The sequence below is a fragment of the Hyla sarda genome, chromosome 4 (assembly GCF_029499605.1).
Source record: "Hyla sarda isolate aHylSar1 chromosome 4, aHylSar1.hap1, whole genome shotgun sequence".
In the NCBI taxonomy this organism is placed as follows: Eukaryota; Metazoa; Chordata; class Amphibia; order Anura; family Hylidae; genus Hyla; species Hyla sarda.
Genome location: NC_079192.1, coordinates 149,378,895 through 149,401,737, shown reverse-complemented (window position 1 = coordinate 149,401,737; position 22,843 = coordinate 149,378,895). Strand labels below are relative to the sequence as shown.

At 43.7% G+C, this 22,843-nt stretch overlaps 1 protein-coding gene across 1 annotated transcript in view; it reads right to left on the bottom strand.

Annotated features, from left to right (window-relative positions):
• Nucleotides 1-22,843, bottom strand: part of PIGB (phosphatidylinositol glycan anchor biosynthesis class B) — a 33,930-nt gene that overhangs the window by 1,543 nt on the left and 9,544 nt on the right. The window contains exons 5-11 of the mRNA XM_056572365.1: nucleotides 19,128-19,258; nucleotides 18,583-18,723; nucleotides 17,086-17,137; nucleotides 10,486-10,697; nucleotides 8,935-8,999; nucleotides 5,047-5,248; nucleotides 3,362-3,542 (exon numbers count right to left, since the gene is read on the bottom strand). Of these exons, the coding sequence (XP_056428340.1) occupies nucleotides 3,362-3,542; nucleotides 5,047-5,248; nucleotides 8,935-8,999; nucleotides 10,486-10,697; nucleotides 17,086-17,137; nucleotides 18,583-18,723; nucleotides 19,128-19,258 (984 nt within the window). The remainder of the gene's footprint in view (nucleotides 1-3,361; nucleotides 3,543-5,046; nucleotides 5,249-8,934; nucleotides 9,000-10,485; nucleotides 10,698-17,085; nucleotides 17,138-18,582; nucleotides 18,724-19,127; nucleotides 19,259-22,843) is intronic.

The window sequence follows — 22,843 nt, the reverse complement described above, 5'->3', positions numbered from 1 at the left end:
ACACAATGAGGGGGCGGGGCTATGACATCACGAGTTCCCGATGCCGGCTCAAGCGTTCAGAACAGTTTGTTCTAAACGCTGAGCAGCAGAGTACCCCTTTAATCCTTTACAAAAACAAACAAATTCAGATAACAAATGGACAACTTATAATAAAGGAACAAAGACTAATATAATACAAAACCAAAAATGGCAAAAAAAATATTACTTATCCATATTTAACCTGGATTGTGTTGTCATACAGACATCAGCCTTTATATTGCCTTAAACAGCCTGTTGGCTGTTTTCAGCTTCATGACTGCCAAAAACTATCCCAGACATGGCTAAGGGGACCTCAGTCTCAAGACAGGTGGGACTTGCACCAATTCCATGTTTGACATATCCATGTGCAATTTCCATAAGCGTCATAGGATGTTGTGAACACAGCACAAAATTGCTTGGCTGTTTTCAGAATCCCATCCACCCAGAGCTGCCACAACAAGGCCCTAGGTGGGAGTTGTAGGCCTTTTATAGGGTGTCCTGTGGTATATCCTAAGGCTTCTTTCACACTGCTATAGTGACCCATCAGTCAGCGGACCTTAAAAAATGAGGGAAGAATAGCGGAAGAAAAATGTATGCATGCGCAGCCTTTTTCTCCCGCTAAAAAACAATGGTGCCCGACGGACCCCATTATAGTCAATGAGATCCATCGGGACCTGTTGTTGCCCGTTGTGCCCCATCATGATAACAGCCATTAAAGACAAAGAAAATTCAATAAATAAAAGGGAGCCAAACGGCCATTTTCGGACAGGGCACAACGGCAGTGTGAGAGGCCTTACTTGCTAAGATGGAAATTTTATTTAATTTGGAACCTGTTAAAGCGTACCTGTCTGATATATTTAAAAAAAAATTTTTTTTGTTGGATCTCTCAGTACCTAATCCTGACCATGTACATCTAATTTTTATGAGTCTAGCACCTTTATTTTTTTTTTTTCATTACACTGTTAATTTAGCTCACTAGTCTGAATACCTCTCATAGGGAGGGGGTGGGGTCTCACTGTGCAGGTCTCTGCCCCCTCCCTCAGTATGCTGTCTGCTTACATCTCCCCTAGCATTAGCAAAACTACAACTCCCAGCTTGTCCTCACTGACAGTAGCGGGACACAAGCTGACAGTGGGAGGATTTTTCCTCCAGCTGTGAGCCCTGCACTCACAGCTGTCAATCAAGGAAGTGTGTCCATGACATAAGTGATGATGCATGGACACAGCAGAACAAGTATGTGTCCAAGAAGGCAGGGGCGGGGAGGGGGGGTGGGGCAGTTGTTTGACTGGCATTTTCGGTATGAAATACTGACAATTTTCTAATGAAAGCAATTGCAAAACCTAATTGATTTGCATGCTTTACAACATATCACAATTTTTTGTATCTGTCAGTGACCATTTAAATTGTACCTGTTAGTTGCAAAAACTTTTTACATAATGTAGAAATAATATGTTGTAATTAGGGATCAACCGATTATCGGTTTGGCTGATATTATCAGCCGATATTCACGATTTTGGACGTTATCGGTGTTGGCAATTACCTTGCCGATAATGCCCCGCACCGCCCCAGACAGAGACCGCCGGCGCTGCCCCATTGCCTCCCCCATCCCCGGTTTTATAATTACCTGTTCCCGGGGCCCACGCTACTTCTGGCTCCTGCTGCGTCCTGCGTTACGCTGTGCACTACATTGCGCAATGACGAGTGACGTCCTCAACGCGACGTCACCGTCAGTGCGCACAGTGACAGCTCAGGACGCTGCTGGAGCCAGAAGTAGCGTGGACCCCAGGAACAGGTAATTATAAAACCGGGGATGGGGGAGTCAATGGGGCAGGGACGGCAGTCTCTGACCGGGGCGGTGTGGTAGCGGGGTGCGGTGTTTAGACTAAGGACCGGCAGGGGGAAAGAAGCGGGCGGCGGCATCAGGGGTGTGTGCTGAAATAGCCGATAACTTATACCGGAATATCGGTATAAATTATCGGCTATTGACCTTAAAGTCCACAGATTATCGGTATCGGCCCTAAAAAAATCAATATCGGTCGATCCCTAGTTGTAATATATATTGGTTAAAAAATATGTATATTTTTGAGTGAAAAAATCCTGGCTTGACCCTGCAGCTATTGCATGTGTGTGGAGACAAAATTACAGGAAGTCTGGGCAGACAAGCGGTGCCCTGTGCTCCGAGGACAAGCGGGGCCCTGTGCTCCGAGGACAAGCAGGGCTCTGTGCACTGAGGACAAGCAGGGCTCTGTGCACTGAGGACAAGCAGGGCTCTGTGCACTGAGGACAAGCAGGGCTCTGTGCACCGAGGACAAGCAGGGCTCTGTACAGTGAGGCTCTGTGACAACAGGCCCTGCTTGTCCCGCCTACACTTCCTGTAGCCAAGGTATATTACAAATATACGTATAATGTTATCTACATTGTATAAAGTTTTTGCAAATGACAGGTACACTTTTTAAAAAGGTAAGTGGGAGTTTACGCTTAACTTTGTCTAGGCTATGGCTGTGTGTACTTTTCTGCTTACACATGTCCATACACTGGAACCATAGGTGTGCTTTAGACATAGACAGAGATTTATCATTGCATTTAGAGCACGTGTGCCTGAGAACTGTTGATTTGTGACTTTTTAGTGGCTACGCATAAAGTAGCAAACAGCCTTACCTTAGCAACTTTCAGTTTTCACTTTGCAGTGGTTGCGAATTAAAAAAAGTGTGAATATTGCACGTAACCATTTAAAAAAGTTGCAAACCTAAGCTAGTCAGACCTGACTTATAAAACTGCCTTTGGAGAGCACATTTAAAAATTTGCACAAAAAGTCGCAGAGTTCAAACCATACATAAAAAATGTGTACCACCACCATATTAATCACATGCTTTTCACCATTTAAAGGGGTACTACCGTGCTGACAATTTATCCCCTATCTAAAGGATAGGGGATAAGTTGCCTGACTGCGCGGGGTCCTGCCGCTGGGGACCCCCGCGATCTCGCACACAGCACCGGGTCTCGAACATCGTTCCTGGTCTGATGACTGCTGATCACGGGGCCGGAGTATCGTGACGTCATGGCACCGCCCCATGTGACGTTGCGTTCCGCCCCCTCAATGTAAGTCTATGGCAGGGGACCCCACGTGATCAGGCAACTTATCCCCTATCATTTAGATAGGGGATAAGTTGTCAGCACAGTAGTACACCTATAATAAATTTGGTGCATGTACACATTTAAGGTGTAAAAAAACATTTACTGGCACTAACTGTTCTGTAAATGTTGGCTCAACAAGTCCACAGGCCTTTTTGTGAGTAGGTGGGAAAACAACAATATTAATTCTTCTCGGGTTTAGTATACTCACCTTTTCTAGAACACTGAACATAACTAAGTGTGTCGGTAGTCGCCTGGGATCGTAAAATTCTGCATTGAGCCAAGCCAGGGGGCTTATGTAAAATAGGTCAGCTTCATCAACATATGTATCGTGGTCTTCTAAATCTGGAGGACACTCAAGGAAATTCATCTGAATGGGGCAATGAACATGGCTGGGAAGAAAAAAACTAGATGCTATTAGAGCAGCTTTTTCTTCAATTCTAATATGATCATATTGATAACAGACACAACAAAAACAGCTAAAACAATTTGCTTTAAAAAAAAAAGGTAATTATATCTGTGTATAACTGTTATAAGGGGGGGGGGAAATGACAGCATGTGCAAAGACAGTAAATAAAGGGGTTGTCTTCTGACTCTAGTATATCCATATGCAGTATTAGGCCATCTTGAAGAGTGGGGTCCCCTGCGCAGGACCTTCTTCTATAAACTAGAGCAGGAGGCCCCTAAGAAACAGTCTTGCCATGGATTATATAGTTGCCAATTGGGCAATGGGCACCATATAATGCTACAATAACAGCTGAACAATGGTGATGTACCAGAGTCCATACACCATATAGTAAAGTCAGCCAACTGTTTATAGTTTATGGCGGCCTCCTGATGATTTTGATGGGGAGAAGAGTCTGGCATGTTGGAAATTATCTCTTGACCTTTTTGTTCTAGGAGGAATAAGCGCTCCCCAAAGACAACACATGAATGTTCGGCCATGTTCATATATATATATATATATATATATGGGGAGGTCGGGACAGATAGCTGTTGGCCAAATGTTCAGCCGACAGGCAACAAAAATATAAATGGCCACCTTTAAAAGAGTCCACTTTCATTTTTCTTCCTTTTTTAAAGGCCCCAAACGAATTAAAATAAACTGTTACATACCTCCCTCTCCATTCCCATGCTGATCCCTGTTCTGCCTTCTGATCTGCAGTCTGGTCTTTAGGAGCGGCTGATTGGCTGCACGAGTCACGTGACATCTGCTCCTGGAAGACTGAACTGCTGACGGAAGGCAGGACGGGGGATCAGTGTGGGGACAGGGAGGAGGTAAGGAACAGTTTTTATGTTTATTTTACTCTTATCACTAAGAAAGAAATATTAGCCAGCACCACCGTATACTTTTGGATACTGTGCAATCAAACTAAGGATGTCTGACTCAGGTGGGAATAACGGGAACAAGGTAAGCGCTACACGCTAGGGAACAGATAGCAACATATGTAACTCCACAATGAAAGAAAAAGAAAGCGGAGCGCTCACCATTCCCGGTGCAGGCAGGTCACGCAGATGTGGTGATCCAGAGACTGGTCCAAGCAGGAAGGCGGCAGTCCCTTCGGGGCGTGTAACGGTCTGTGGCCCGATGCCTGAGCTCCCCCCGGTCTCCATCTGCCGCCTCCCTGCTTGGACCGATGTCCGGTATCTGGATAACCACATCTGCATGACCTGCCTGCTACGGGAATGGTGAGCACTCCGCTTTCTTTCATTGTGGAGTTACATAGTTTTTTATTTTAATTTGTTTGGGGCCTTTGAAACATTTTTTTGTTTTTTGAAAAGGTGAATAACCACTTTAAGTGTCTGATACACAGCAATCGGCTGACTACAAAGGGAGGAACAGAAAACCTCAATATCATTGAATACTCCGCTACTATTTCATAAACTGCTGCTCACCTGTAGTGGGGAATAGAGTGACAAGGCATGAGAACTAGTAGGGAAGAATTCCCTTTGTTACACAATTGTTGAATGTCGGACATGATGTCAAGTGCACCTCTCTGGTGAACCAGCCCGGTGTAGAGGGCAGGAAGCAGGTTTAATAATACTAAAAGGCCGATGGCTGGTTTCTTCCAACGTTTAAAACTGGATAATGAAAAACCTAGAGACAGAATTATTTAAGTGTCAGGAAATCCACAAAAGAAAATGTATCATCTTGTAAACAAGAAAATGGCCAGTCTCAAAATGACTATAACAAGGCATGCAATGTAATCAGAGCAATAGAAGACTTACTGTATGGAACGCTTGCAATGTTGTTAACAACTTGGAGTAGGTGACGCTGCACCACTAAGGATATGTTTAACCCTTAAAGGACACACCCTATTTTGCCCTTAGGACGCAGCCAATTAAAATGTTTGCATACTTCCTCCTCGCCTTCTAAGAGACATTACTCAATTCATTTTTCCAGTGCTTGTGTTTTTGCTCAACCAACTGTACCTTGCAATGACACCTTTCATTTTACCATAGAAGGGTTTGTTTTTTTACGTAGTGCACTTTACAGTAACACAGCCATGTTCTCTTTATTCTGTGGGTCCATACATTTAACACAATACCAATCTTTACATGCTTTTCTATTACTGCACTACTTTTATAAAAAGAAAAAATCAATGGCTGACATTTATCATTGTCTTTAGACTGGTTTTTGTGTCTAGAAAAGGAGCAAGCAGGGTTTATTTGCGCCTTTTTGTTTACACATTTCTGCTGATTTTGAGTTGCAATCCACAGATTTTGGCAATAGACATGATATGGAAGGGATTTATCAACTTTTTATGAACAGGCACAAAGCCACTGAAAAGTTTAGCTTAGCTTTTTGGTGTATGTGAAGAGAGAAATTTCTGAAAATATTTACCTGTGCAAAATTTATCAAATCCTCTGTGACCATTTAATAAATGTGGTGCTCCTACACATTACCAGCACACAAAAAAAAGGTGTAAAAAAATGCTTCACTTACACCTACAATGATAAATGCTTCACTTACACTACAATGATGAATGCCGGCCTATATGCTTATAATTGTCCTATTTTGGTCCCTATAACTAGGATATTTTTCTGTATACGGGGCTGTATGAGGGCTAACTCGTCTTTTTGCACTGTGATCTGTAGTTTTTAATTGGTACCATTTTTGCATAACTTTTGTGTAACTTTATCACTTTTTATTTTCATTCATTTAATTTTTTTTATTCTATGTGACCAAAAATCTGCAATTTTTGCATTTTTGTTAAGTTTAACCCGTTCACCGCACATAATCATTAACATATTCAAATAGTTCATACATTTCCACATGCAGCAATACCAAATATATTTTTTTTAACTTTGTGAAATGGGAAAAGAGGATGATTTAATTAATGGGGGAGGTGCTTATTTATTTTTAAAAATGTATTACCGTATTTATCTGCGTATAACACACATTTTTTAAGATAAAATTTTTAGCTTAAAGTCTATCTGCGTGTTATACGCCAGTAAACTCTTTCTGGCCCCGCAAAAGCCACTGCGGTTCAATGATGTAAAGCGGCCGCTTTAAATCATGTAACTGCAGCAGCTTCTGCAGGGCCAGAGTCCCACCACTGCCTGATTCCCTCCCTATCCCCAACTTTCATATTTACCTGTCCTGGTGCACGCTCCTGTAGGCTCCAGTGGCATCCTGGGCTGTCGCTGTGCGCTGACGAGTGACATCCTCAATGCGACGCTACTAGTCATTGTGCAGCACACAGCGACAGCGCAGGGCGCCACCGAAGCCTGCAGGAGCGCACCCCAGGACAGGTAAATATGAAAGCTGGGGATAGGGAATGAATTGGGCGGCGGCAGGACTCAGGCCCCGCAGGAGCCGCTGCAGTTACATGATTTAAAGCAGCTGCTTGAAATTATTGAACTGCAGAGGCTTTTGCAGAGCTAGAGCTTATCGGGGTATACACACACTTACATGCACCCTCATTTAACAAGGATATTTGGCTAAAAAACCTTTTTTATCCAAATTTCCTTGGAAAAATTAGGCCGATGTGTGGTATATCCAGATAAATACGGTACTTTTTTTTTTTTTTTTTTTTTTTTTTAAGTCAACATGGGACTGGTTACAGCAATCTTTTGATTGTTCAGATTGTTACTAATAGATCGCCAAGGGCAATCCAATAAAAGCCCTGGAGATCCCAACCAAAATGACTATGTACAGGACTTTAATGTGCGGGTCCAAAAATAATAATAGTGAAATATAAAGAAGGAAAAATCACACATTAAAAACACTATGTGCTCCTAACTGATGCCATTAAATTAATTTTGGGCTCAGCCAGCTCCATCATAATTAACAATTGGTAGGAGATACAACTGTTTATAGCATCTCTGAACTACTGATTGTTAGGGCACATAGCAGTTAAAACCATAACACTGCCCCCCTCAACGTTTCACCACCAATGTGGCTTTGTCAAGAGGCAAATGGGCAATGGCGACCAAAAACGCCGACCGGACCTTTTATCACCTATTGTGATGTCATTGATCGTAGCACCAATCAAAGAATACTCCCATCAGCCATTGTGTCAATCACACCAATCATCCTGTATTGTAGTATAATTGACAAGTTCAATATAAAAACTTGTAAACTCTGATTGTTAGCTTAAACTTTAAACATGACTATGGGATTATACTAGGGAAATCATGTTTTATAATAAATGCCCCTTCCTGGATCCTCCCACTGCCCTATCTTCAGCAGCAGATCAGCACACAAAAAGGAGAAGGCAGCAGCTTCTGCCCAACGATCTCTCTCTGCTAGAAGGGCTTAGAAGAACTTGGTGGAACAGCTTCGTGGATTCAACTGTAAGTGTTTATAAATACATTTGCATAGTAATACAGAGGAGTCGGGGAGTCGGAGTCGGAAGTACATAAAACTGCGGAGTTGGAACATTTATCTACCGACTCCACAGCCCTGGTTTTTGGCTCACATTTTTGGATGCGGAATAGCCCCATTTCTATAATCTTGCACCTCTAAGACAAAAAACAACATTTCGTCTATTGGGCTAATATTCAGAAATGGGTAGCATAACGCTACATTGTATGTAGTGTAATCTTAAATCTCTAACACCAATAGAGAAACAAAACCGCACATCCACCATTTGTATTTTGATCTAATTGCTTCTCTGCATAATTAAAAAAACTAACAGGTTGTTAGTATACATTTTGATCAAAAAGTACAAGCCCACTGGTGTGGTTCTCTGTGGCGGCCATTGTTTCTGTGATGCTTTGTCTGTGGGGTGGTGCGGCCCAGAGCCAGGGCTTGGTCGGGTAGCAGTGGGGCTGCCTGGCCACTGGGTCATTCCCTCTGTGGGCATGGTGTCTCGGAGGCAGTGGTCGCCATCCGGCGCTACGCCAGTGTTAGGTTAGGGACCCACTCTGACTAGGTGGCCTTGAAGTGGCGAGTGGGCTTGTACTTTTTGATCAAAATGTATAGTAACAACCTGTTAGTTTTTTTAATTATGCAGAGAAGCAATTAGATCAAAATACAAATGGTGGATGTGCAGCTGTGTTTGTTTCTCCATTTTTGTTGTAATCTAAAATCCCTGTTGACTTCCAAGGGGTACACTGGGAATAAGTGTCACGTCACTTTTATTCGGCATATTTAGAATGCAGGCTCCCTGTTGAGTATGTACCCAATTTCCCAAATTGCTCTGGTAAAATGAAAGCGGAGCTGTGACTTGTTGCTATGGGCAAACCAGTCTTTTTTTCCTATGTGTTACACAGTTTTGATCAATCTAGGCTTAAATGGGTATAACGGTAAATGAGTGAAAAGAAAGCAGCTCTTACCACAGAAGATCATGCAGAGTGGGAGCACCGGATAGATAAATCGAAATTCCTTATGGCTCAACGTGCTAAAAACACAAAACGGACAAGTAGTAAAATGCTTCACTGCAGACTGTATTACAGCCTATCCTTGTTACTGCTTCTCAAGGGTTGTACCCTATGCAGTAATCAGGATAGGGCTTGGTTTCCTAATACTGTATATGACCCATGTAAATTCATCCAGCACTGATCGTAATGCCTGTAGGGGAACATCAGTGTAAGGGAATATTTTTAATGTATTGTACTATCCTATGTGTAGAACATTGTTTCCCAACCAGGGTGCCTCCAGCTGTTGCAAAACTACAACTCCCAGCATGCCCGGACAGCCGTTGGCTGTCCGGGCAGGCTGGGAGTTGTAGTTTTGCAACAGCTGGAGGCACCCTAGTTGGGAAACACTGGTGTAGAAGAAACAAAAGATGGCTAGAGGAAGGACTTGCTCAGTTAACCCTCAATGAATTGACCGAGCCAGCTAGTGAATTATCCTATATCCTTGGTCAGTGTTTCCCAACCAGGGTGCCTCCAGCTGTTGTAAAACTACACACTACTAAAATATGAAAACGAGTAAACAGTAAAGAAATTGGCATATGTCCCAATAGACATATGTATGAAAGCTGGATATGTATGTTAAAAAATAGATAACATTTATTGCAATCATAAAATAGCTAAAGCATAGCAAATAGTGTATAAAATCAAAGGCTTATAATATAAGCCTATTAAAGGTTAAAGAAGTCAGCACTTTCTGGATAAGACTTTGATGAGGTTCTCTTTAACAACCCTGCAGCTGCTGCCATGCCATCTGACATCAGTTTGGAGAGGTAGTATTGGGAGCAGGAGAAAGAAACTTAGTGGTATTCCAGGGGAAAAAAAAATATATATATATATATATATATTTATTTTATTTTTTTATTTTTTTAGATCGACTGGCTCCAGAAAGTTAAACAGATTTGTAAATGACTTCTATTAAAAAATCTTAATCCTTCCAATAGTTATGAGCTGCTGAAGTGGAGTTGTTCTTTTCTGTCTGACAGCAGTGCTCTCTGCTGACACCTCTGTCTGTCTCAGGAACTGTCCGGAGCAGAAGTGGTTTGCTATGGGGATTCGCCCCTACTTTGGACAGCTCCCGAGACAGGTGTCATCAGAGAGCAGTTAGACAGAAAAGAACAACTCAACTTCAGCAGCTGACAAGTACTGGAAGGATTAAGATTTTTTTATAGAAGTAATTTACAAATCTGTTTAACTTTCTGTAGCCAATTGATATATATAAATATATATATATATATATATATATATATATATATATATTTATATAAAAAGTTTTTTTTTCCTGGATAACTCCTTTAAACCCCATCCCGAGTACACCTATTGGTCGCCATGTTATGAAGGTGTAGGACCCTTTAACTGAATTGATCTGAAAAAATTCGGATTTATAGAGTTTAGAGAACTGCTAATGCACTGTAGTTTTTTTTGTACCATTCTGTATCAGTTGTGTCATTAAATTTTCGATGTACTACTTACCTATATATTAAGACAGTCCATACTATAGCTACTAGTAGAACACGATATCTTCTTGGTGCCACTATACAGCCGTGTATAAAGAATGGCAAATGTGTGCCTATGATGACCGGAAATCCCTGAGTGATGTACCAGTGCCAAGGATGAGACCCGTAGAAAGAGCCAATGTTCTGGAGCACATTAAACTTCAGAAAATTCCACTGAACAATTGTCCACTGTAAGAAAGAAAAGATTCCAGCCCTTCAGGATCACCCAGCAATCACGTGAATTCCCTGCAGCGTCCATGTGGTAGAAAACACAAGGTCACACGCACATAATGACAACAGTTCACCATGAAATAATGCTCCCTGCTGTCATAGACGTGGCAGCCAAAATGTTACAGACGCATCATGAATCCTAAAATGTACGTTTTCTGTTAGACTTGTTAATGTAAAACGTTTCGAGGATGAAAGAAAATTATTTCTCACACAAAGAGGAGATTCATAAAGCATTTATAACAGAAAAAAGGATGTAAAATGCTGCAAAGACTTGTTACATGGTCTAGGCTGCAGCCAAAAAGGAGTCCAAGCACAACTAGTCCAAATGTTTATTATTAGTAGTAGTCATTGTTAAGGGGGCGTGGCTAATTGAATTATCATTTTATTAAAAGGACAAGTATTATGGAAAAAAATGTATCCCCTATCTAAAGGATAGGGGATATGTTTAAGATCACGGGGCGGGGGTGTCCAAGTGCTGGGGACCTCCATCATCTCCTGTTTGGGGCCCCACCTCTCCTTCACAGGGGTGCGTCACAAACCCCGCCCCCTCCATATAGCCGTTCAGCAATCTTCGGCTCTCCCATAAAGCTATATAGAGGGGGCGTGGCTTTTTTTTTTTTCACAATACTTGTCCTTTAATGTGACATTTATAATACTGTCAGGAGTAACGCATTGTAAAGACTGGGGAAGCAGATGTAAAAAGATAAAAATAAATACAAATATAAAATAAAGCTTTTCATGCCCGATGCACAATGTTTTTTGGATTTGCAGGACATTTCTTACCTGCTTTTAGATGTTTCTGTTTTCACGGTGTTGAATTTTCTAGCAATTTTTTTAATCTCCGTAAAAGACATTTAATAAACAAACCCTCTACAGTGGAAATTTAATAAAAAAACTACTTGTCCACAGGACTAAAACGGAGCAAAATCTACTTGTCCCTCATGACGATCCACTTGTCCCGGCCAATTTTCACTTTTACGCTCTGATTTTTCCTCCTCGCCCTATAATAGCCATAAATACCTACTATAATGATACCTTTTCATTTTTCCATAACATATTCTCCAAAACAAAAAACTAAAAAAATATTGGTGAAGTGAAATTGAAATAGTAAAAGATAGTTTAGCAAATTTAGTGGTTTTCTTTTCTACGCCATTTACCTTGTGGTTGAGATAACATGTTATTTTGATACTTTAGGCCGCCTGATTACAGCAATACCAGATTTATATAGTTTACGTCATGTTTTACTAACTTAAAGGGGTACTCCCGTGGAAAACTTTTTTTTTTTTTTTAAATCAACTGGTGCCAGAAAGTTAAACAGATTTGTAAATAACTTCTATTAAAAAATCTTAATCCTTCCAATACATTTTACGAGCTATATACTACAGAGGAAATGCTTTTCTTTTTGGATTTCTCTGATGTCACGACCACAGTGCTCTCTGCTGGCCTCTGCTGTCCATTTTCGATTTTTTTTTTTATAGAAGTAATTTACAAATCTGTTTAACCTCTTAAGGACCCAGGACGTCCCCGTACGTCCTGGCGTTTTCCGGTCTCTGCCGCGCGCCGGGCAGAGATCGGAACTGGATGCCTGCTGAAATCCTTCAGCAGGCATCCAGGGCAAACGCCCTTGCGATCTGCGGCGATACCGGGCTGATCGGGTCTCTGGGACCCGACCGCCCGGTAATTTCGCATGATCCCGGCTGTCACAGACAGCCAGGACCATGCTAAAGCAAGCCTGCCACCTCCTCCTATACCCTGCGATCTGTCGGTTAGTTAACCGACCAATCGCAGGAGGGGGGGCGGTTACTTCCTCCCGTCCTGCCCGGCCCCTGAAAGTCCGGAGAGGACGAGAGGAAGACCGGAGGACGCGGCGGGGGACGGGGGAGTGCTGGGGACCGGCCCCGGTACTTACCTCGTCCCTGAAGACCCGGATCCAGACGATGAAGATGGCGGCGGCGGCGACAGGTGAGTATATCTTCAGCCGCGGTCGGGCCCTTTACAGCAATGCACGTCGCCGTAAAGCGACATGCATTGCTGTAATAGGACCCTGTAAACTACAACTCCCAGCATGCCCAGACAGCCCTTGGCGTCTGGGCATGCTGGGAGTTGCAGTTTTGCAACATCTGGAGGTCCACAGTTTTTGGACCACTGTGCCCTTCCAGATGTTGCAAAACTACACATCCTCAGCATGCCCTTACTGTCCAGGCATGCTGGGAGTTGTAGTGCTGTAACATCTGGCCCTTCAGATGTTGCAGAACTACAACTCCCAGCATGCCTGGACAGTTTTGGCATACTGGGGGTTGTAGTTTTGCAACATCTGGAAGGGCACAGATTGGGAACCACTGTATTAGTGGTATGCAAACTGTAGTCCTCTAGATGTTGCAAAACTACAACTCCAAGCATGCTGGGAGTTGTAGTTCGGCAACATCTGGCTCTAAAGATGTTGCCGAACTACTACTCCCAGCATGCCTGAGAATGTTTGGGAGTTGTGGTTTTGCAACAGCTGGAGGCACACTGGTTGGGAACTCAGTGTTTCCCAACCCGTGTGCCTCCAGCTGTTGCAAAACCACAACTCCCAAACATTCTCAGGCATGCTGGGAGTAGTAGTTTTGCAACAGCTGGAGGTCCCCCCCCCTGTGAATGTACAGGGTACATTCACATGGGCAGGGGGCTTACAGTGAGTATCGGACTGCAAGTTTGCGATGCAGCAAATTTTGCGCGGCAGCTCAAACTCGCTGTAATCCTCCGCCCCTGTCACTGTACCCTAAAAACACTACACTACACTTACACAAAATAAAATAAAAAGTAAAAAACACTACATATACACATACCCCTACACAGCCCCCCTCCCTCCCCAATAAAAATGAAAAACGCCTGGTACGCCACTCTTTCCAAAATGGAGCCTCCAGCTGTTGCAAAACAACAACTCCCAGTATTACCGGACAGCCGTTGACTGTCCAGGCATGCTGGGAGTTTTGCAACAGCTGGAGGCACCCTGTTTTTAAATCACTGTCGTAGAATACCCCTATGTCCACCCCTATGCAAATCCCTAATTCAGGCCTCAAATGCACATGGCGCTCTCACTTTGGAGCCCTGTCATATTTCAAGGCAACAGTTTAGGGCCACATATGGGGTATCTCCGTACTCGGGAGAAATTGCCTAACAAATTTTGAGGGGCTTTTTCTCCTTTCACCCCTTATGAAAAGGTGAAGTTGGGGTCTACACCAGCATGTTAGTGTAAAAAAAATTAACTTTTTACACTAACATGCTGGTGTTGCCCTATACTTTTCATTTTGACAAGAGGTAAAGGGGAAAAAAGCCCCCCAAAATTTGACAAACGCAAAAAAAAAACCCACATGTGACCCCATTTTGGAAACTACACCCCTCACGGAATGTAATGAGGGGTGCAGTGAGAATTTACACCCCACTGGTGTCTGACAGATCTTTGGAAGAGTGGGCTGTGCAAATTAAAAATGTTGTACAGCCCACTGTTCCATAGATATGACAGACACCAGTGGGGGGTAAATGCTCACTTTACGCCTTCTTACGTTCCTCAAGGGGTCTAGTTTCCAAAATGGTATGCCATGTGGGGGTTATTTTGCTGTCCTGGCACCATATGGGCTTCCTAAATGCGACATGCCCCCCGAGCAAAATTTGCTCTCAAAAAGCCAAATATGACTCCTTCTCTTCTGAGCATTGTAGTTCGCCCGTAGTGCACTTCAGGTCAACTTATGGGGTACCTCCATACTCAGAAGAGATGTGGTTACAAATTTTGGGGGGTGTTTTCTGCTATTAACCCTTGCAAAAATGTGAAATTTTGGGGGGGAAAACACACCTTTTAGTGATTTTGTTTTTTTTACATATGCAAAAGTCGTGAAACCCCTGTGGGGTATTAAGGCTCACTTTATTTCTTGTTACGTTCCACAAGGGGTCTAGTTTCCAAAATGGTATGCCATGTGTTTTTTTTTTTTGCTGTCCTGGCACCATAGGGGCTTCCTAAATGCGACATGCCCCCGAGCAAAATTTGCTCTCAAAAAGCCAAATATGACTCCTTCTCTTCTGAGCATTGTAGTTCACCCATAGTACACCTCAGGTCAACTTATGGGGTACCTTCATACTCAGAAGAGATGGGGTTACAATGTTTGGGGGGTATTTTCTGCTATTAACCCTTGCAAAAATGTGAAATTTGGGGGGAAACACACATTTTAGTGAAATTTTATTTTTATTTTTTTACATATGCAAAAGTCGTGAAACTCCTGTGGGGTATTAAGGCTCACTTTATTCCTTGTTACGTACCTCAAGGGGTCTAGTTTCCAAAATGGTATGCCATGTGGGGGATTTTTGCTGTTCTGGCACCATAGGGGCTTCCTAAATGCAACATGCCCCCCAAAAACCATTTCAAAAAAACTTACTCTCCAAAATCCCCTTGTCGCTCCTTCGCTTCTGAGCCCTCTACTGCACCCGCCGAACACTTTACATAGACATATGAGGTATGTGCTTACTCGAGAGAAATTGGGCTACAAATAAAAGTATACATTTTCTCCTTTTTCCCCTTGTAAAAATTCAAAAATTGGGTGTACAAGAACATGCGAGTGTAAAAAATGGAGATTGTGAATTTTCTCCTTCACTTTGCTGTTATTCCTGTAAAACACCTAAAGGGTTAAAACGCGGACTGAATGTCATTTTGAATACTTTGGGGGGTGCAGTTTTTATAATGGGGTCATTTGTGGGGTATTTCTGATATGAAGACCCTTCAAATCCACTTCAAACCTGAACTGGTCCATGAAAAATTGTGAGTTTGGAAATTTTGTGAAAAATTGGAAAAATGCTGCTGAACTTTGAAGCCCTCTGGTGTCTTCCAAAAGTAAAAACACGTAAATTTTATGATGCAAACATAAAGTAGATATATTGTATATGTGAATTAAAAAAAAATTATTTGGAATATCCATTTTCCTTACAAGCAGAGAGCTTCAAAGTTAGAAAAATGCTAAATTTTAAAATTTTTCATAAAATTTGGGGATTTTTCACCAAGAAAGGAAGCAAGTTACCATAAAATTTTACCACTATGTTAAAGTAGAATATGTCACGAAAAAACAATCTCGGAATCAGAATGATAACTAAAAGCATTCCAGAGTTATTAATGTTTAAAGTGACAGTGGTCAGAATTGCAAAAAATGGCCAGGTCCTGAGGTGTAAAATGGCTGGGTCCTTAAGGGGTTAAAGGGGTATTCCAGGCAAAAACTTTTTTTTATACATCAACTGACTCCGGAAAGTTAAACAGATTTGTAAATTACTTCTATTAAAAAATCTTAATCCTTCCAATAGTTATTAGCTTCTGAAGTTTTCTGTCTAACTGCTCAATGATGATGTCACGTCCCGGGAGCTGTGCATGATGGGAGAATATCCCCATAAGAACTGCACAGCTCCCGGGATGTGAGTCATCAGAAAGCAGTTAGACAGAAAACAGCTACAGAAGCTAATAACTATTGGAAGGATTAAGATTTTTTAATAGAAGTAATTTACATATCAGTTGATATATAAAAAAAAAGTTTTTGCCTGGAATACCCCTTTAACTTTCTGGCACCAGTCGATTTTAAAAAAAAAGTTTTCCACGGGAGTACCTTTTTTAAAAAAAATTCAGAACTTTTTCGAATTTTTTTTAATTGCCATTTTTTGACGACTGTATCTTTTTTTTTTTTTCATATGAGGCTGTATGAGGGCTCATTTTTTACGCCATAATCTGTTTTTTTGTATTGGTACCAAACACTCCTCTGAGCACTGCCGCGCTTGTCGGGGCTTTCAGGTCCGGCCCTGCTTGCCCGAAGCAGGACTAAGGGCCTGAAAGATTTACCTGCCCGGCGCCCGGGAACTGCATGTCACGGGTGTTGGGTGATAGGAATTCCACATCTCTGCCTCTAGCTCTGCACAAATTACCCCATTTTTCTCCTTAACCCTAGAACACTGTTTCCCAACCAGGGTGTCTCCAGCTGTTGCAAAACTACTTCTCCCAGCATGCCCGGACAGCCAAAGGCTGTCCGGGCATGCTGTGAGTTGTAGTTTTGCAACAGCTGGAGGTGCAGTGGTTGAGAAACACTGCCCTAGGGTTATGGATCTGTAGAAGAGATCTGAGGCGTACCCATGTCATGGATTTACAAAGTCACGTTAGAAACATCTGCCACATATTACCTATGGTGCAGATTCCCATGGAGAACAATGCGCTATGTGGGTCTGAATCCAAATGGTATGTTTTATTGTTTGTACATCGCCCACATTGTGTATATTATATTAAAATATAGATACTGACATATTATCTACTCATTAATAACTTTACAAGACTGCTTGTCCTTACCTTCCCAAAGTATACTCGGTCAATTATTATGGAGCCTCCAAGTGTAAGCAGTCTAGAAAATATATAGAAGGTTACATGTTACATGGCTGTCTGTCCATTCAGAATAAACCCTTTTGCACAGGACTATGGGATACTACTTTGTCCTGATCATGTAATGGACAGTAGAGCTGGGCGGTATGACCAAATATGTGTATCACGGTATTTTTGTAACTTATGGCAGTTCCACGGTATATAAAGATATCCCCCCCCCCCCCCCCAAAATCATGTGACCTGTGAGCACTGTTCAGCTCCCCCCCCCCCCCCAAATTAATTATCAGCCCTGCGCTGCGCTGTCCCCATTGGGGTAAATACTCACATGTCACCCACAAGCGCTGCCCTCCTTGTCCTCCTGCTTGTTGCGGGCCACTGGCGCTGACACTCTATACTGTACGCTGTATCCCTATGCCCGGGCTGCAAAAGATAAACAAAATAAACTTTAACTCACCTTCCTACGTCGGCCTCACGCTATTCCTGGGGATGGGAATGTGGGAAAGCCGCCAGCCTATCACCGGCCGCAGCGATGCTCCGCCTTGGCCGGTGATAAGTTGAGCGCACTGTCATGTAAGAAGCCGGCTTCATACATGACAGTGCGCTCAACCTATCACCGGCCGAGACGGAACATCGCTGCGGCCGGTGATAGGCTGACGGCTCTCCGACGTTCCCGTCCCCAGGAAGCAGGTCCGGACCAAGGGGGAACGTAGGAAGGTGCGTTAAAGTTCATTTTGTTTATCTTTTGCAGCCCCGGCATAGGGATACAGCGTACAGTAGAGAGTTCCAGCGCTGGTGGCCCGCAATAAACAGGACGACGAGGAGGGCAGCGCTTGCGGGTGACATGTGAGTATTTACCCCGATGGGGACAGCGCAGCGCTGGGCTGATAATTAATTGGGGGGGGGGGGGGAGAAGCAGCGCTCGCGGGTCACATGATTAGTTCCCTGATGTGGGGACAGTGCAGTGCTTGGTTCATAATTCATTCATTCCCGAGGAGGGAGGGGCCCAACCGGTATTGTGGTATGGGGAAAAATTTATATCGCGCAGCACAAAAATTTCGGTATGAACCGGTATTCCGCCCAGCACTAATGGACAGGTATTTAGCTTGATAGGGTGAGGCCACACGAGTAGCTGACCGTGTGCAGCCAAAAATCAGCAGCCAATGACCGTATGATTTTGCTGGCAAACTCTTGTCAGTATCGGCTGCCACATTCTGGCCACATACAGTAACCCCATCTTTACAGTATGTGTACCAACCCTGCACCACAGTGTCCATCACATGACCAGGAAAGATTCCCATCAAGGTTCTTTTTGAAAGACTGCAAGCAGTGGTATCGAATTGATACACCGGATGTTGTGTTACATTTGATTATACAATAAATGATGTTTATTTGCTGAAATTGTAATTTAGATGGTGTTATAGCTTAGTGCCCCAATGATGTAGGCTTCACTGGGATGCTAATACTCACCCAACAGGTAAACACTGATAAATTACTAAGTCGATTTTCTTTTTTTCTTTGGAAAAATGATACAAGAGTAATGGAACCCAAAGAATGAGTGCAGTCGGGCGGACGAGAAATGCCAGAGCCACAAAGAGCAGGTACTTCGTGCTATAAAACAAGAAGAGTAACATTCTTAACAAGTAGGCGAAGCAGTATAACAGGAGTATTTACTAGTGTTGAGCACGAATATTCGGAATGACGATTTTTATCACAAATATCGGCACTTCGCAAATATTTAGAATATAGTGCTATGTATTGGTAATGACGAATATTCATTTTTTTTTCTTCACATGCAAATGTTTATGCAAATTTTTCATGCAAATTTCAGTTTATTATTTTTTCACACACGCGAATTTTCGCATGGAAAAAAAAAGTGAATGAACATAGTGAATATGCGAATTTCGCAAACATAGGACGATTAATTGTCAATATATTCGTGAAATATTGTGAATTTGAATATGGCCCCTGCTGCTCCTCACTAGTATTTCCAGCCGACTATAAAGATGTCTCACCTGTTCTTTGTGGATGAACCTTCCAGTGGGTAGTAATGCAACGCCAGAGTGCCAAGTACTGTTTCCATGGTGTTTGTTAGGGTTCTGGAGGAGCAGTACCATGTGAACCAGGAGCAAAGCTGACTGAAGTACTGCAACAATACAAATACTAACATCATCCAGCTTATAATAACAATTCCTTTATTTATAGCACCAACATATTCCACAGAGCTGTACAGAGATTGTCATCATACACATTGGTCCCTGAAACCAAGTACCTTGGGAAAATATAGGGATCCCAGACCACTCTTCCCGTCTCTTTCTCACACTCGCTGTTCTTTGTCTGAAACCCTGTTAGGCTGGGTTCACACCACGTTTTGTTAAATACAGTTCCCGTATACGGCTGGGAGGAGGGGGGGGGGGGCTTAATCGCGGCGCCCGCACTCCGCCGTATTCGGGAACCGTATTTAATGTATGTCTATGAGCCAACCGGAGTGAACCGCAGCCTCCGGTCGGCTTCGTTTTCGGCCGTATGCGGTTTCCCGACCGCAGGCAAAAACGTGGGGAAACCGCATACGGCCGAAAAAGCAGCCGAGCGGAGGCTGCGGTTCACTCCGGTCGGCTCATAGACATACATTAAATACGGTTCCCGAATATGGCTGAGTGCGGGCGTTGGTGCGTCTTATACGGCGAATACCTGCGGCCATCAATGGCCGGGACCTGCTGCTAATACAGGACATCACCGATCGCGGTGATGCCCTGTCTTAACCCTTCAGACGCAGCGATAAAAGCTGACCGCCGGGTCTGAAGCGAAAATAACACTAACCCGGCTGCTCAGTCGGGCTGTTCGGGACCGCCGTGGTGAAATCGCGGCGTCCTGAACAGCTTACAGGACACCGGGAGGGACCTTACCTGCCTCCTCGGTGTCTTCTCCGTGTCGGGATCCCCTGCGCTCTCCTTCGACGTCATCACGTCGTCGCGCACGCCGTCATCCAATAGGAGCGGCGTGCTTAGCGATGTGATGACGGCGACGGAGAGCGTGGATCCCGGGGAAGAAGAAGTCCGGAGCGTCGGGGACACCACGGGGACGGTGACAGGTCCGGAGCGGCAGGGACACGTGAGTACTACCTCCTATACCAGTGGTCTTCAACCTGCGGACCTCCAGATGTTGCAAAACTACAACTCCCAGCATGCCCGGACAGCCAACGGCTGTCCGGGCATACTGGGAGTTGTAGTTTTGCAACATCTGGAGGTCCGCAGCTTGAAGACCACTGTTGGGTTCAGAATCTTTATATTTTTAGATTTTGCACCTATAAATTGGGTGCGTCTTATATGCCGGTGCGTCCTATAGGGCGAAAAATACGGTATATACAATAAAAGCAATAGTCTGTTGTGAAATATTCAATGCACTATAAAAAAAGGTTGTTTGTTTGTGGCATTTCCGTTACTTCTTGTATACTTTTTGGGTTCTTGGCAGATTTTTCAAAATAGAGCATGTTCTAGGTATGCCCTTTATTTCTGGAGTTTTTCCAAAGACTTTTCTATATGAAATGCATAAAAAATGTCATACAATAATTATGGCATGTTTTACAGGCCAGAAAAAAAACACCACAACAATATGTTTGTGTGAATAAAGTCTCAGAGATATGACCGATGACAATAAATGCGGACAGATCCTACTTATAAAGGACATACTATCATGTTTTCAGTATTTTTGACAGACAGAATACTGCAGTGTACACAAGGTCAGCTTCAAACAAACAAAACGGAAACCATGTTCTTGGGCCCCCTTCTAATATACAGTATGTGGTAATCTGGCTTAGTAGAAAAGCTGATAAATGAACTGATCCCATTCATTTGAATAGGAATATTCAGTTTCATACAACGCCTCAATTGGAAGGCCAGACAGGGGATGGCCTCTTGGAGCATTCCCCCGACCAGCCTTCAGAAATAACTGGCTGTCGGACCCATAGACTACGAATACACTTTGCCATCGGTTGTGGCAAAGTTTACTGAGCCAGATATATGTGAAACTTAACCCTTCAGACGCAGCGATAAAAGCTGACCGCCGGGTCTGAAGCGAAAATAACACTAACCCGGCTGCTCAGTCGGGCTGTTCGGGACCGCCGTGGTGAAATCGCGGCGTCCTGAACAGCTTACAGGACACCGGGAGGGACCTTACCTGCCTCCTCGGTGTCTTCTCCGTGTCGGGATCCCCTGCGCTCTCCTTCGACGTCATCACGTCGTCGCGCACGCCGTCATCCAATAGGAGCGGCGTGCTTAGCGATGTGATGACGGCGACGGAGAGCGTGGATCCCGGGGAAGAAGAAGTCCGGAGCGTCGGGGACACCACGGGGACGGTGACAGGTCCGGAGCGGCAGGGACACGTGAGTACTACCTCCTATACCAGTGGTCTTCAACCTGCGGACCTCCAGATGTTGCAAAACTACAACTCCCAGCATGCCCGGACAGCCAACGGCTGTCCGGGCATACTGGGAGTTGTAGTTTTGCAACATCTGGAGGTCCGCAGCTTGAAGACCACTGTTGGGTTCAGAATCTTTATATTTTTAGATTTTGCACCTATAAATTGGGTGCGTCTTATATGCCGGTGCGTCCTATAGGGCGAAAAATACGGTATATACAATAAAAGCAATAGTCTGTTGTGAAATATTCAATGCACTATAAAAAAAGGTTGTTTGTTTGTGGCATTTCCGTTACTTCTTGTATACTTTTTGGGTTCTTGGCAGATTTTTCAAAATAGAGCATGTTCTAGGTATGCCCTTTATTTCTGGAGTTTTTCCAAAGACTTTTCTATATGAAATGCATAAAAAATGTCATACAATAATTATGGCATGTTTTACAGGCCAGAAAAAAAACACCACAACAATATGTTTGTGTGAATAAAGTCTCAGAGATATGACCGATGACAATAAATGCGGACAGATCCTACTTATAAAGGACATACTATCATGTTTTCAGTATTTTTGACAGACAGAATACTGCAGTGTACACAAGGTCAGCTTCAAACAAACAAAACGGAAACCATGTTCTTGGGCCCCCTTCTAATATACAGTATGTGGTAATCTGGCTTAGTAGAAAAGCTGATAAATGAACTGATCCCATTCATTTGAATAGGAATATTCAGTTTCATACAACGCCTCAATTGGAAGGCCAGACAGGGGATGGCCTCTTGGAGCATTCCCCCGACCAGCCTTCAGAAATAACTGGCTGTCGGACCCATAGACTACGAATACACTTTGCCATCGGTTGTGGCAAAGTTTACTGAGCCAGATATATGTGAAACTTGAAAGCTTTAAAAGGGTTCTCCGCTGCTCAGCGTTTGGAACAAACTGTCGTGAAGCTCGTGATGTCATAGCCCCTCCCCTCATGACGTCACACCCCACCCCCTCAATGCAAGTCTATGGGAGGGGGCGTGATGGCTGTCACACCCCCTCCCATAGACTTGCATTGAGGGGGCGGGGTGTGACGTCATGAGGGGGGAGAGGCTACGACGTCACGAGCTCCCGATGCAGGCTCCAGCGTTCGGAACAGTTTGTTCCAAACGCTGAACAGCGGAGTACCCCATTAAACGGGTAGTCCAGTGGTGAAAAACGTATCTCCTATCCTAAGGATAGGGAATAAGTTTCAGATTGCGGGGGGTCCGACCGCTGGGGCCCCCCGCGATCTCTCTGTACGGGGCTCTGCCTCGCAGGCCAGATAGCGCGTGTTGACCACCG